Source organism: Heptranchias perlo, chromosome 3, assembly GCF_035084215.1.
Source record: "Heptranchias perlo isolate sHepPer1 chromosome 3, sHepPer1.hap1, whole genome shotgun sequence".
Lineage (NCBI taxonomy): Eukaryota > Metazoa > Chordata > Chondrichthyes > Hexanchiformes > Hexanchidae > Heptranchias > Heptranchias perlo.
Window position 1 is genome coordinate 73,497,020 of NC_090327.1, and position 14,155 is coordinate 73,511,174.

The window sequence follows — 14,155 nt, forward strand, 5'->3', positions numbered from 1 at the left end:
AGGGGATAGCTTCACTATCTACCCTATCATGTACTTTAATCATCTTAAACATCTCAATTAGATCGCCCCTTAATCTTCTATACTCAAAGAAATACAAGCTTAGTCTATGCAACCTGTCCGCATAATTTAACCCTCTAAGCCCCGGTCTCATTCTGTGAATCTGCGCTACACCCCCATCAAGGCCAATATATCCTTCCTGAGGTGCGGTATCCAGAACTGAACTCAGTACTTCAGGTCTAACCAGAGCTCTGTAGCTGTAGCATAACTTCCATCCCTTTGTATTCCAGCCTCCTTGAGATGAAAGCCAATATTCCATTGACCTTTTAAATTATTTTTTGTACCTGTTAATTTTTAGTGATTTCATTATAGCATGAATGAAAATCAAGCAGAAATTGGAAACTAGAGAGGAAGCAAAAAAATGTTTAGAAATGCTGAGACATCTCTGTTCAAAAAGGGAGAAAGGAATAACTTGGGTAACAATAGACCAGTCAGCCTAACACTAGGTAAGCTTCTAGAAGCCATAATATAGGATAAAATTAATGTGCGCTGGAAAGACATGGGCTAATTAAAAACAGCCAGCAAGGATTTGTAGAAGGCAAACCACGTTTGACAAATTTAATAGAGTGACGAAATAAGAGTATATTGATAATGGAAATGCAGTGGATGTAGTGTACGTAGGTTTTCAAACGGTGCTGCAAAGGAGGCTTGATGATACAATTACAATACATGGTATTCAAGAGAATGTGACAGCATGGATAGGAAGTTTGTTAAAGGACAGAAAATAGATACTAGTGATTTATGTATGTTTTTCCAGACTGGAGGGATATGATCAGTGGTAACCCCCATGGGTCAGTGTTTGGGACTTGGCACAATATTAATATTTGTTGACATGATAAAGATAGGGAGCATGGTTAACTGTGAAGAGGACCATTCGTGACATCTGGTTATGCCCAGTTTGGAGTGCCCTATTTCAGGAAGGATGCCAAGACCATGGAGGTGGTGCAAAAGAAATGGCCTGTTTCTGTGCTGTGTCACTTTACAAAAGTGATGCACCAATGCAATAAACTAAGCTACACTAGAAATGAGTTACATTTACCTTTTTATTCAAAGTCACCATCGAGCAATAGCTAACAGGTTAATGATGCTCATCTGCTTGTGTTATGTGTCCATTAAAGTAGCAGCAAGCTTTAAACATTCATTTAGACGATTGCCCAGTTGATAAAATATTAAATTGGTTATTCCTGAATATCTATTTTGACTGCCTAAGCGGCAATTATAAGGTTCCTCAATAACCCCAGTATAAAAACACCTTACTAAACTCTCCAATCATAAAATTAAACTATTTTATGACTTTTTTCAATTTAAAAAAGCTGTGCTTTAATTTAGTTCAATGAAGTATTAAGAATTTGCCATCATTAAACAAAAGTAGCTAAGAGAAGATGAAATGAAGAGGAAATGGGTCATGCAGTATTGCTATGTACAGGAGCTCTTACATTCGAAGTCATCAGGTAAAATACAAATTCAATCTTATACACTGCTCACTTCCCAATCTGAGTTGATACAACCAGAGAGCCTCCATGTGGAGGCTGTGGCATTTCCTTGCAGGGTGGAAGTGAAAATAAAACCAATTGGATAGGGGCATTCAGCCAGGTGGTACATCATGTCTCCTAGCAGCTAGTCAAAAATAGTATTGGTAGAGTGGACATTTTGGCAGCAGAGGTTCACGTCCCAGCATATTAATAGTAACTTACACTTGTAAAAATTATGTATTTTTTCCCATTAAATGAGGATCTATAAAGTGATGAAAACTGCAACATGATTCGCCTTACCCACGTCTTTTTTCATTGTGTTATAGAACACTCCACCATGTTCAAATAAGTGTGGTAGTTTCTTTGCGTATGACCAAACATCTTCTCCTAAACAATGCAAAAAAAAACGATACAGTTAGATAGTTTCAAATATCTGATCAATTTTACCACTTAAGGAAAGAAAATAATAATCACTTACCTCATTATTATCTGATTGCAGAATATCTGAATATACTACTGAATGCAATCATAATTTCATCTGAAGCCAATCTTGTTTTTAAAAGTAATTCATATTTTTTATTCTTTGCATCCTCAGTCTTGATCCTAGGCAATGCTCTAACAGAAAGGTTAGATTGGTAACCGAATCCCAAGCTTCATCAATGATGCTCTTTAAACAGCCACAGGGAAGCATGCAAAAATAGTTTGAATTACTTGCCCTGAGATTTTACCTCAAGGCAGTGCCTTACTTGAGCAGCTTATCTAAGACTGCTTCAACAACCTTGAAACAAAAATAAAACTGGAAATGTGAGCAAAAGTCCCTCTCCCCCCCTCGCAAATAAATATTGTCAATAGAGAAAGATATGTAAATCAAGAAGTTTTGAGAATAAATTGTGCAGGCGAGCATAAGAAATATGAAAAAGGGTTCCTCCAAAATAGGATGGCCAATTGGTCAAAGCTCAAGAACCAGAAAAAAAACAATACAGTGACAAAGAAATGCATGTTTAAAATATCGTGCACTAGATTACCCACTGACACTCCCACCGCAATCACAACCAGCACACACATACAAGAAACCCCAAAATCTAACTAATCCATATTAGCCTGAATACTAATCATTGACAATTACCTCCCTGAAATCTAAACTGCACTCTCCAATTTCCTTTTCCCCTCAACTCTCTCCCACTTCCTCATCCGCTCCATCCCTCCCACTCACCGCTATCTTACACAGCGGAAATTCTTTACTCCACAAAGTCCGAGGGGCATCTCTACTCTTTTCTATTGCATAGACCGATAGTAAACAAAGATGTGAGCCCATAACATCAACAATACTATTCCCTTTCCACTCCTCTGCTGGTTTGGGGGCAGTTCGCTGCTCAAGCAGGGAGTATGAGCATATGGGAGCATATCCAAGTCAAAGTTGGTTTAGTTGCAGTGTATAAACACAATCTTTAGCTGAACCAGAAGAAAAGCTGCCTAATCCAATGTCATGTTGCTTCTGTCACATTTTAACTGAGGCTGTGGACAGGTGAAAAGAAACACACCCTAGTAACACAAGAGTCACAAAATGCTAGATGGCCATCCTGATCCATAATAGCACTATTTTTAATAGTGCAAAATAAATCCACATTAGGTTTGTGCACAAAATGTTTCAATTGTGGGTTATATGCTATCATAAATAAGTTTGTTTCTTTTGAGTATACACAAAACAATATAATTGTAAACTAATATCAAGCCTTAACAGTGAATGCCGGCAGGGTACTCGATTACTGGATGCCATGGACATGCATCATCAATTTTGTGCCTTCAGTATTTGTATTTCCCCCTTCAGGCCTTCATGCACTTTTGTTCTTTCTCTCCACTACAATTGAAGGAATGTTCAGTATATTTATTACTTAAATTACAAAGTCTATGTTGTTACTTGTAATATACTTGCTTTCACATTGGCTTAAAAGCAGGGGTGTTCTTGTTGGCTTTATGGGGACTGTGACAGCTTTTGCTTGTTTTCTAGGTTGGCATGTATGCATCGATTTAAGGAATGTTAGGTGAGCCACTAGGGGAGTATTATACTTTCAAAGCTATTCAAATACTATTTTGAGAAGATTGGTAAAAGTACTCTCAAATTCATATTGATATGCAAAAACTGACAACACCTTGCAAAGGGGTGGGGAGGAAATTAAATCAAACTGTTCAGCTTAACTGAAACAAAACATCCTCATTTGAACATATTGCTGATGGTTCCTTTTGTACTTTGAACAGTAATCGATAAGTTGATCTCACTTGCCCCACAACATTGTTCCTGCATAAATGCACATAGAACTGTGCAATATCTTCACTGTTGCAGTTATACTACCCATTTGGTATCTACACCACACTTTATTGTGCACAAACGGTGGAAAAAAACATGCCAGTGGAAAGATCACCTACTGGAGAGGACGCTGCTCACCATTACTAATTAACTGCAGCTGCTGGAACATTATGTTGCAATGCACTTTGGCCTAATGTATGTGTGCGCCATGGTGTGTGCACTCAAGCATGCACTGGACTCCCAGGATCTTCAACATTACCCCAATCAGAGCAAGCACATGGTGAAACTTCGTGCCATTCACCAATACTGCTCTAAAAAAAGCAGTATCATGCGGTTTACAATAGTATAACTATAATATAAAACAACAAGTTTTCAATACATGGAAGTCCTTCTGAGCTTCTTCGAGAAACATTCCACCACTCAGCTGCTTCCAACTGAAAGGTCATAAGGAGATGCACATGTCATGCTCTGTGGAAAGTTCAACAGTTCACTTAAAACTGCAAAGAGATGTTTGATGTGGTAAATTTCCACTGTGATGCTTGGCAAGCAAACCAATTCATTTTTCTACAATCCAAATATGCTCAGTATTTATAAACTGTATGGACACCTGCATCAAATTCTGTCAAAACAGACCAAGCTGGTAGTTTTGATGGGACTATCAACTTAATTTGGACACTCTGCATTTGATCTCAGCCTCAGTCAGAAAATTCCAAATATCTTTTAAAACGATTATATTAATTGTTCAATTTAAGCAATCCAATTTTAGAAACTTTAATCTGCAAAACTGAGTGTGTATGAGGCACTGGAGCTCTGATTGTCCAGTTAACCATCTCTTTGTCTTTTCAGATTTGCCACATGATTAAAGTTAGTGCTGCTTCACTCCAAAAAAAAGTGGCAATACCACCCAGTCCTACAATGTAGTGCTGGAAAAGTAATTCTTGAACTTTTACCTCAGGGAAGAACTGAAGTGCCCATTCTGTGATTCTCTTCAAATGTGAACTGACTCCAGCAATATTCAATGTACTTTTAAGGGTTGTGCACTAAAACTTGTGGAGAGGCCAAATTGAACCTGCTTTATCTGGTCAATAGGTGAATACCAACATTTTTCAACGAATGATGTACAAAAAAATGACTCTCTCATATTAAACAATTATAGCAGCAAAGCTTTGGTTACTTGTATAAAAAGCTAACCGCATAACAGAGGTGCATGAGAGAAAAAAAATTAGGCTACGGGGATAAATAAAAGGAGACCTAAATTTTCCTCGACTGACTGGCCAGATTTTTCAGTCTTAAAAACTCAATTTTTATTGAGCATTAGGCTGACACTCCAGTGCAGTACTGAGGGAGGGCTGCACTGGCAGAGGTGTCGTCTTTTGGATGAGACGTTAAACCAAGGTCCCGTCTGCCCTCTCATGTGGATGTTAAAGATCCCATGGCACTATTTCGAAGAAGAGCAGGGGAGTTCTCCCCGGTGTCCTGGCCAACATTTATCCCTCAACCAACACCTAAAAGAACGCAGACTATCTGGTCATTATCACACTGCTGTTAGTGGGATCTTGTGTGCAAATTGGCTACCGCATTTCCTACATTACAACGGGGACTACACTTCAAAAGTACTTCATTTGCTGTAAAGTGCTTTGAGACGTCCTGAGGTTGTGAAAGGCACTATATAATTGCAAGTCTTTCTTTCTTTCTCTTGGACCCTAGACTGAACATCATTTATTCCTACACAAATTAATGAATTGGAATTAGTGAGATTTGAAGTTGTCAAAAAATAGAGTCGGGGGAGGAAGGCAGGAGGAGGCGGAGGGAATTCGTGGTATGTAGCCACTAGTGTTGCCTTGTAACATACAAATAGTTTTTTTGGGGAACTAAATAAAACTAAAAAACATCCAGACAGAAATTTCAGATAATGTAAATAATGTATCAGTCCAGAAGCCAATATCTGGTGCAAGACCAGAGTCAGATTATTAAATATAATGGGAATACATTTTTATTTTTCAAAGACAAAATATCTTAGCTTCATGCAAAATTACCATTTTCAAATGAAGGTCTATACTTCCTCTATTGCTATTGTAAAAAAAAATGTTGGAGATTGTAAAATTCCCCTATGAAATTTCAACAAGTTCTAGGTAACTGATTTCATATAATAAGCAAAGACACAAAGTAATGTGCCTATACAGTAATAATGTACCATTACAATCTAGCTATTACATGAAATGATGCAATATAACTTAGAATTTAATCTTTTCAGTATTAGCCATTTTTAAAACACAAACAGATATTCAGAAATGTTCACATATTTTGCTAATATAAATTTAGTAATGAAGCAAAAACAAGACCAATAATATAAATATTATTCAGGAAGCATTGGGACTTTTGACAGTGAAACAAAAAACCAGAAGGAAAAACTAACAACACTGTGTACAGATTTTCAAAAGGTCTCTTTTTCTGCAACATTTCTACAAATCTTTGTTGTGCTGTAGAAAAGTTAAGTTTCCCACATTTCCAGTTTTCAGCATCTCTCCTTCGATGTCTGCATCCCTATCTGGTTTTGTTGCAGTGACACAGACAGCTAAAATGTGTCATATTTTTATTGATTCCATTACCCAAAGGAACGGCTGTGCTGAATGGCAAGTTGCATTAGTCCCAACTTGAAAACAAATTATTTTTAAGTTGTAAATTTTACATTTACATTAAATTGTTTTATAATTAATATTCTTCTCCAAATGGTGGCTATTGCAATGTAATTATTAGAACACGCACACATAAAGGGAATTGAATTAAGTAAAAAATTAGCTGGTCATTAATTTTCTTTGCAAAAAGTCAAATAAAAATGAGAAAAGATAATAAACATGGCAAAGAATGCTGCTCTGCATTTTTTAATAAATATACTTTTCCATACACAACTCCCTTGACAGGCACAATCGGCCGAATGGCCTCCTTCTGTGCTGTATGATTCTATGAAATCAATCCATTTTTTCGCACTGTTTTCAACCAATAATATCCTTATTCGTTCTGGTAAGTGGATACAATTAAAAATAACATTTACAACAACAAAACAAACACACAAAGAAATTACGACATTCTGAAAACAAATCACTAAGCTCACACGTAAAATTGATCAATTAACGTTAGAAATGCCTGTAACAAATTTCCTCCACATAAGCCTGCCCATCAGTCCAGTCCGGGCTTGAATTGGGAACTTTACCTGGGCCTTGGGGATTTCCAGTTGCTGTGGACAAATTCTATGTATTTGAGAATCATGGAAGTTATAGTTTTTATGTGCTTCTGTGCAACTACAATACCTAGGGTATTTCTGTAGCTAGCAGGCAGAAAATTTACAAACAATTATTAGGTGCAAGTGGTGGAATAAAACATTATAAAAGACTATTTTTCAATGTTTTATTTTGTTCAAACTATTAAATATATTGGGCCCAGAATTTGCTGTAGCAGGACAACCATCACAGAAGCCAGTCTTCAGCCAATTCGATTCGCTCCACGTGATATCACAAAATGGCTGAGTGCATTGGATACAGCAAAGGCTATGGGCCCCGACAACATCCCGGCTGTAGTGCTGAAGACTTGTGCTCCAGAACTAGCCGCGCCTCGAGCCAAGCTGTTCCAGTACAGCTACAACACTGGCATCTACCCGACAATGTGGAAAATTGCCCAGGTATGTCCTGTCCACAAAAAAAGGACAAATCCAATCCGGCCAATTACCGCCCCATCAGTCTACTCTCAATCATCAGCAAAGTGATGCTCAGTTTGGGTTCTGCCAGGAGCACTCGGCTCCAGACCTCATTACAGCCTTGGTCCAAACATGGACAAAAGAGCTGAATTCCAGAGGTGAGGTGAGAGTGACTGCCCTTGACATCAAGGCAGCATTTGACCGAGTGTGGCACCAAGGAGCCCGAGTAAAATTGAAGTCAATGGGAATCAGGGGAAAACTCTCCAATGGCTGGAGTCATACCCAGCACAAAGGAAGATGGTAGTGGTTGTTGGAGGCCAATCATCTCAGCCCCAGGGCATTGCTGCAGGAGTTCCTCAAGGCCGTATCCTAGGCCCAACCATCTTCAGCTGCTTCATCAATGACCTTCCCTCCATCATAAGGTCAGAAATGGGGATGTTTGCTGATGATTGCAGTGTTCAGTTCCATTCGCAACCCCTCAGATAATGAAGCAGTCCAAGCCCGCATGCAGCAAGACCTGGACAACATCCAGGCTTGGGCTCATAAGTGGCAAGTAACATCCGCGCCAGACAAGTGCCAGGCAATGACCACCTCCCCTTGACATTCAATGGCATTACCATCGCCGAATCCCCCACCATCAACATCCTGGGGGTCACCATTGACCAGAAACTTAACTGGACCAGCCACATAAAGAGTGTGGCTACAAGAGCAGGTCAGAGGCTGGGTATTCTGCAGCAAGTGACTCACCTCCTGACTCCCCAAAGCCTTTCCACCATCTACAAGGCACAAGTCAGGAGTGTGATGGAATACTCTCCACTTGCCTGGATGAGTGCAGCTCCAACAACATTCAAGAAGCTCGACACCATCCAGGACAAAGCAGCCCGCTTGATTGGCACCCCATCCACCACCCTAAACATTCACTCCCTTCACCACTGGCGCACAGTGGCTGCAGTGTGTACCATCCACAGGATGCACTGTAGCAACTCGCCAAGGCTTCTTCGACAGCACCTCCCAAACCCAAGCCCTCTACCACCTAGAAGGACAACACCACCTGCACATTCCCCTCCAAGTCACACACCATCCCGACTTGGAAACATATCGCCGTTCCTTCATTGTCGCTGGGTCAAAATCCTGGAACTCCCTTCCTAACAGCATTGTGGGAGAACCTTCACCACACGGACTGCAGCGGTTCAAGGAGGTGGCTCACCACCGCCTTCTCAAGGGCAATTAGGGATGGGCAATAAATGCCGGCCTTGCCAGCGACGCCCACATCCCATGAACGAATTAAAAAAAAACAGCACCTGCTGTTAGTTAGACTTGCCCCTTTAAACTCCATGATCTATTGTGCCTCAAGTTGCTGGAAGTGGGAGATAGAAATGACACGGCGCCCTCTACAGGGCATCTGGGATCTGAGTAAACAGGGCAAGCAACTGTGTATCTCCTTAACCAATTAGAATGAAGGATTGTGAAATTAACAGCGCAAAGACTAAAAAGGAGGTGTAAATTAGAATGGTGAATTCAACGTCAAATCAGATACAGAAAGAGAAATAAAGAGAGGGAAAGAAAGATTGGATTAAGAGAATGAGGAAAAAAAAGAGACAGAAAGAAAAAGTAAATAAAAAGTTTAACTTTTATTTAAATCTCCAACAACAATTAAAACCTGAAGGAATGAGACTCCAAACTTGTAATAGTTAATTTTCAGTGCCAAAGAGGTTGACTGGCAGTAATTAACACATATCACATTGTTAAAAGGGTACTTAGACTTGAAATGACTTGACTTAACTTTCTTTGGCGAGTTTAGTTCGTATCTACCACAAAAGTACAGCAACTGCACACCATTGAATGCATTTCAACGGTGAGGCAGACAGCGAGATCCCGTTTTCCGAAGCTAACGGCAACTTTTGGATTTCCGCGTTTAACTGCACATCTGCCCTCGCTTGAAGTTGCTGTACAATTTGCGCCATTAGCCTCCACCATTATTTTGACAGCAAATTCTGGGCTAAGATGTTGTTTGGGAGGGGACTGATGTTGGGACCAGTACCAGAGGTTATGGTTGTGGGGTGCTTTGAATATGACCTAAGATAGTCAAAGTCAGTCAGTCAGGCGTGGAGACTCGACAGTGTGGTGCTATATTGACAACAACTTCAGGAAGAACTGCAAATCCACAATGGAAAGCATGAGAGAAAAAAAACTTTTATAATCATATAAATAACTGAGAAAAAGAGGAAGATTTTAGGGAAGGAGAGAAGAATGAAGAAATAAAGTATTTGCCTCTTCAACAAATACTGCAAATCCAACAAGAGAAGTAGAGCAAAAAGTATTTTATGTAACTAACAGAATAAAAGGTTTTGGGGAGGGAAGAACAAAGTTATTTACATCTTGAGCAAGCTTTGCAAAGTGATAGATGTAATAATTGTACTACTATTTACCCCATTCAGGCCTGTATTTTTCATTATTTAAGGTGTGATTTTTCACCTTGTGTCAGTCATGGGGTATGGGCAAACCGCAGTCATGTCTAGGCTGCACTGGAATCAAGGTAAATATCAGAAACAGCACTTCACATCCCAGCCTAATCATGAGCAACAGCATGGGAGACCTACTAATAATTAATATTAAAATTAGTCATGTTACAGAATGCTGCAATGCAGTATGCAAAGTATGCATATGCAGAGTACTAACTATACTATTGGCACAGTGCTTCAAAATCAAAAAGGATGATTGAGCAGGTGCATAGTAATCAAACTAGCAATATGTGAATTTATTAATGAAAACAACAAAGGTCAAGTATGTCAATCTTACAATGTTTCTTCAGTTTGTCATGGGACCACACAATACATTAAGTCATTCACTTCCACTTTCATTAGTTAGGTGCAAATGATCATTTTGCTGCCCTATGAGTTGATATTTAATGCACTTGAAAATAAACTAAATAGCAGTACCATTAATATTGTGGACTCATTTAATACATGTATACAAATGTGCGCACAAGATTAGACTAAATAAAAATAATTGCTTTAACAGTAGAACTACCAGTGGCTTTTACATGTAAATACCTCACTCTGTTTAACAAAACTCCATCTACCCATTTTTTAAAAAGTACAACCTTACAGAAATTATCCCACTGTTTTTTGGAAGGATCAACTTTTTTTCTATTAAATATATAATTATTCAAATTAATGCTGACAGTACTCAGCCTTACCCCTCCGTCACCACTACACCGAACTCCAAGACTGTTCCTGTGCTATAGCTAACTGCCTTCCAAACCATTGTAGTATTGCGTGTGGGAACAAATGATGTAATGGATAAAAAGGCCTTTCTCTTGCAGGATAACTACAGGAAGTTTGTGCATGCACTCAAGGACAAGGGAGCAAAGGTGGTTATCTCCAGCCTTCTTCCAGTGCTACACGGTTCTGCAGAAAGGAGCAGTAGAATCATCGGACTCAACCTGTGGCTCGAGGAGCTATGTAAGAAGGAGAGACTTACTTTTATTGACAACTGGGAAATTTTTCAGCGGCAAGGTAAACTTTTTAGGAGGGATGGCCTCCATCTTAACTTGCTGATGTTGGCGAAAATCTTGAGGTAGCCTTTGAGGATCATTTAAACTCGTTGAGCCAAGGGTTAGAATAGATAAACCAGCTAGTAGTTTTACTGGGGTAGGTAGCACTAATCGTCTACCCAGATTTTCTAAAGGTAAGGCACAGAAAAGGAACAGTGCCCAGAGTCAACTAACTGATAAACCAGTGAAATGCTTCTATGCTAATGCAAGAAGTCTTAGAAATAAACTGCTGGAATCTTATGCAGCATTAGAAAACCCAGATGTTATAGGTGTTACTGAGGCATGGCTAGATTTAAATGATGGTGCTGAATGCCATATCGCAGGGTATAACTGTTTTAGCAATGACAGAATAGGTCAGAAGGGAGGTGGTGTAGCCTTATTTGTCAGAAATAATCTGCCTGCTGTGGCAAGAGATATTAACACATCAGCTGTAGCAGAAGCTGTTTGGATACAGTTAGTTCAAGCCAATGGCCTCAAGATTATGATTGGCACCTGTTATAGACCTCCAGGACAGGCATTCCCAGCTGATGAGGAACTTTGTTCACAAATTGCCAAGGCTTCTATTATAGGAGACTTCAATTTTCCATGAATTAAATGGTCTGATGGTGAAGCATCTAGTGTTGAGGGGAGGGTAGCAGAGACTTTTGTAGACACTATAAAGTAGGGATAAACAAGTTCTAGATCTTGTTTTTAGCAGTGACCCTAGTGCTGTACCAACCCTCCATATGATGGGGGGTGGGGGGGGGGGACATCTGGCCAGCTCTGATCATAATATAATTAGGTTTAATCTTATTGGCTAATCCAAGGCTGCAGCCAATCCAATGCTGGTCACAGATTTTAAGAGGGCTAACTTTGCAAAAATGTCTAAAGAACTGGCAAAAGTTGACTGGGCAACCCTACTAGATAGGCAAGCAAGCAAGCAAGCAGGTTCTATTGAGAACCATTCTCAAACAGAATGAAGCCATATATGTCCCAATGGTTAGGAAAAGGGCACATGGTAAAACAAAACCATTATGGTTGACGAGGAATGTACAGAGGCAAATTCGAACGAAACAGAAGACATTCTACATTCTTAAGGCAATTAACTCGCAGGAGAACAGGGAAAAGTATCTCATGCAATTAAGGAAGACAAAAACAGCCATAAGACTAGCCAAGAGATCTATGAACATAAGAAATAGGAGCTTGAGTAGGCCATATGGTCCCTCGAGCTTGCTCCGCCATTCACTAAGATCATGGCTGATTTTCTACCTCAACTCCACTTTCCTACCCGATCCCCATATCCCTTGATTCCCTTAGTGTCCAAAAATCTATTGATCTCAGTTTTGAATATACTCAACGACTCAGCATCCACAGCCCTGTGGGGTAGAGAATTCCAAAGATTCATAACTCTGAGGGAAGAAATTTTTCTTCATTTTGGTCCTAAATGGCCGACCCCTTATCTTGAGACTATGATGCCTGTTCTAGACTTTCCAGCCAGGGGGAACAACCTCTCAGCATCTACCCTGTCAAGCCCTCTAAGAATTTTCTACCTTTCAATGAGATCACCTCTCATTCTTCTAAACTCCAGAGAATATAGACCCATTCTATTCAATCTCTCCTCATAGGACAACCCTCTCATTCCAGGAATCAATCCAGTGAACATTTGTTGCACCCCCTCCAAGGCAAGTATATCCTTCCTTAGGTAAGGAGACTAAAACTGTATACAGTACTCCAGATGTGGTCTCACCAGAGCCCTATATAATTGTAGCAAGACCTCCTTACGCTTATATTCCAACCCCCTTGCAATAAAAGCTAACATACCATTTGCCTTCCTAATTGCTTGCTGTACCTGCATGTTAACTTTGGAAAAGAAGATGGTGCATAATTGTGGCAGTTTTAGTTATGTCCGTAGTCAGAAGACCATAAAGCAATGTATAGGGCCACAAAAGATACTGTAGGGCAGATTCAAACTGATTCTCAGGTTATGCCAGAGTTGCTAAATGACTATTTTGCATCAGTCGATACCCCTGTAGACGATGCATATGTTCCAGGTGAGGTGCTTTGTATTTAATGCATTAATAATATTAAAATAGATAGTAATGTCATCTTGGATAGGTTAGGAAAGTTCAAAATTGATAGGGCTCCTGGTGCGAATAATATCCATCCAAGGGTGATTAAAGAGATAGGACAGGTGCTCTGTGAGCCCTTTGCCCATACCTTTAATAGTTCAATAGAGTCAGGGACAGTTCCCTTAGACTAGAAGCTAGCTCATGTAGTACTTATTTTCAAATTAGGGGACAAATCAGAGCTGGGGAACTACAGGCCTACAAACCTGACATCAATTATTGGGAAGATGCTAGAAGGGATCGTAAGACAAGCCCTTTATGATCACTGGGAAAAGGAACGGGCCATTCGAAATACACAAAACGGCTTCTGAAAAAATAGGTCATGCCTAACAAATTTGATAGAGTTTTTTGAGGAAGTCATTAGAGGGGGGTAGATTAGGGTAATCCGGTAGACATTGTCTACCTGGACTTTCAGAAAGTCTTTGATAAAGTACCTCACACTAGGTTACTTCACAAGATAGAATCTTGTGTATCAGTAGAAATTTGACAAGCTGGATTAGGAATTGGCTCCAGTCTCACAGCCAAAAAGTTGTAGTTAACGGATGTGGTTCAGCTTGAGACATGTTACTAGTGGTGCCCCCAGGGATCAGTCCTAGGCCCATTACTCTTCACGGCCTTTATTAATGACCTGGACAGTGGTGTTGGGAGTATGGTAAGTAAGTTTGCAGATGACACCAAAATCTGTTCAAGGGTTAAGACAGTAGAGGGGAGTGGGCCACACATTGGCAAATGGCATTTAATTTAGATAAATGTAGTGTTATGCATCTTGGTAGGGCCAACACAGAATACATGTATCCTTTGCAGGGAACAATACTGAAAAAGGTTGAGCAACAAAAAGATCGTGGTGTTATTGTGCACAGATCACTAAAGGTTCATGACCAATGTGGAGAAACTGTAGTTAAAGCTAACAAGATATTGCGTTGTATTAATAGAACCACTCAGTATAAATCAAAGGACACCATTTTGACA

At 39.7% G+C, this 14,155-nt stretch overlaps 1 protein-coding gene across 2 annotated transcripts in view; it reads right to left on the reverse strand.

The window, feature by feature from the left end:
• Window positions 1–14,155, reverse strand: part of vcpip1 (valosin containing protein (p97)/p47 complex interacting protein 1) — a 37,632-nt gene that overhangs the window by 16,766 nt on the left and 6,711 nt on the right. For both annotated transcript variants that reach the window (XM_067980250.1, XM_067980245.1), the window contains exon 2: window positions 1,830–1,916. In XM_067980250.1, the coding sequence (XP_067836351.1) occupies window positions 1,830–1,916 (87 nt within the window). The remainder of the gene's footprint in view (window positions 1–1,829; window positions 1,917–14,155) is intronic.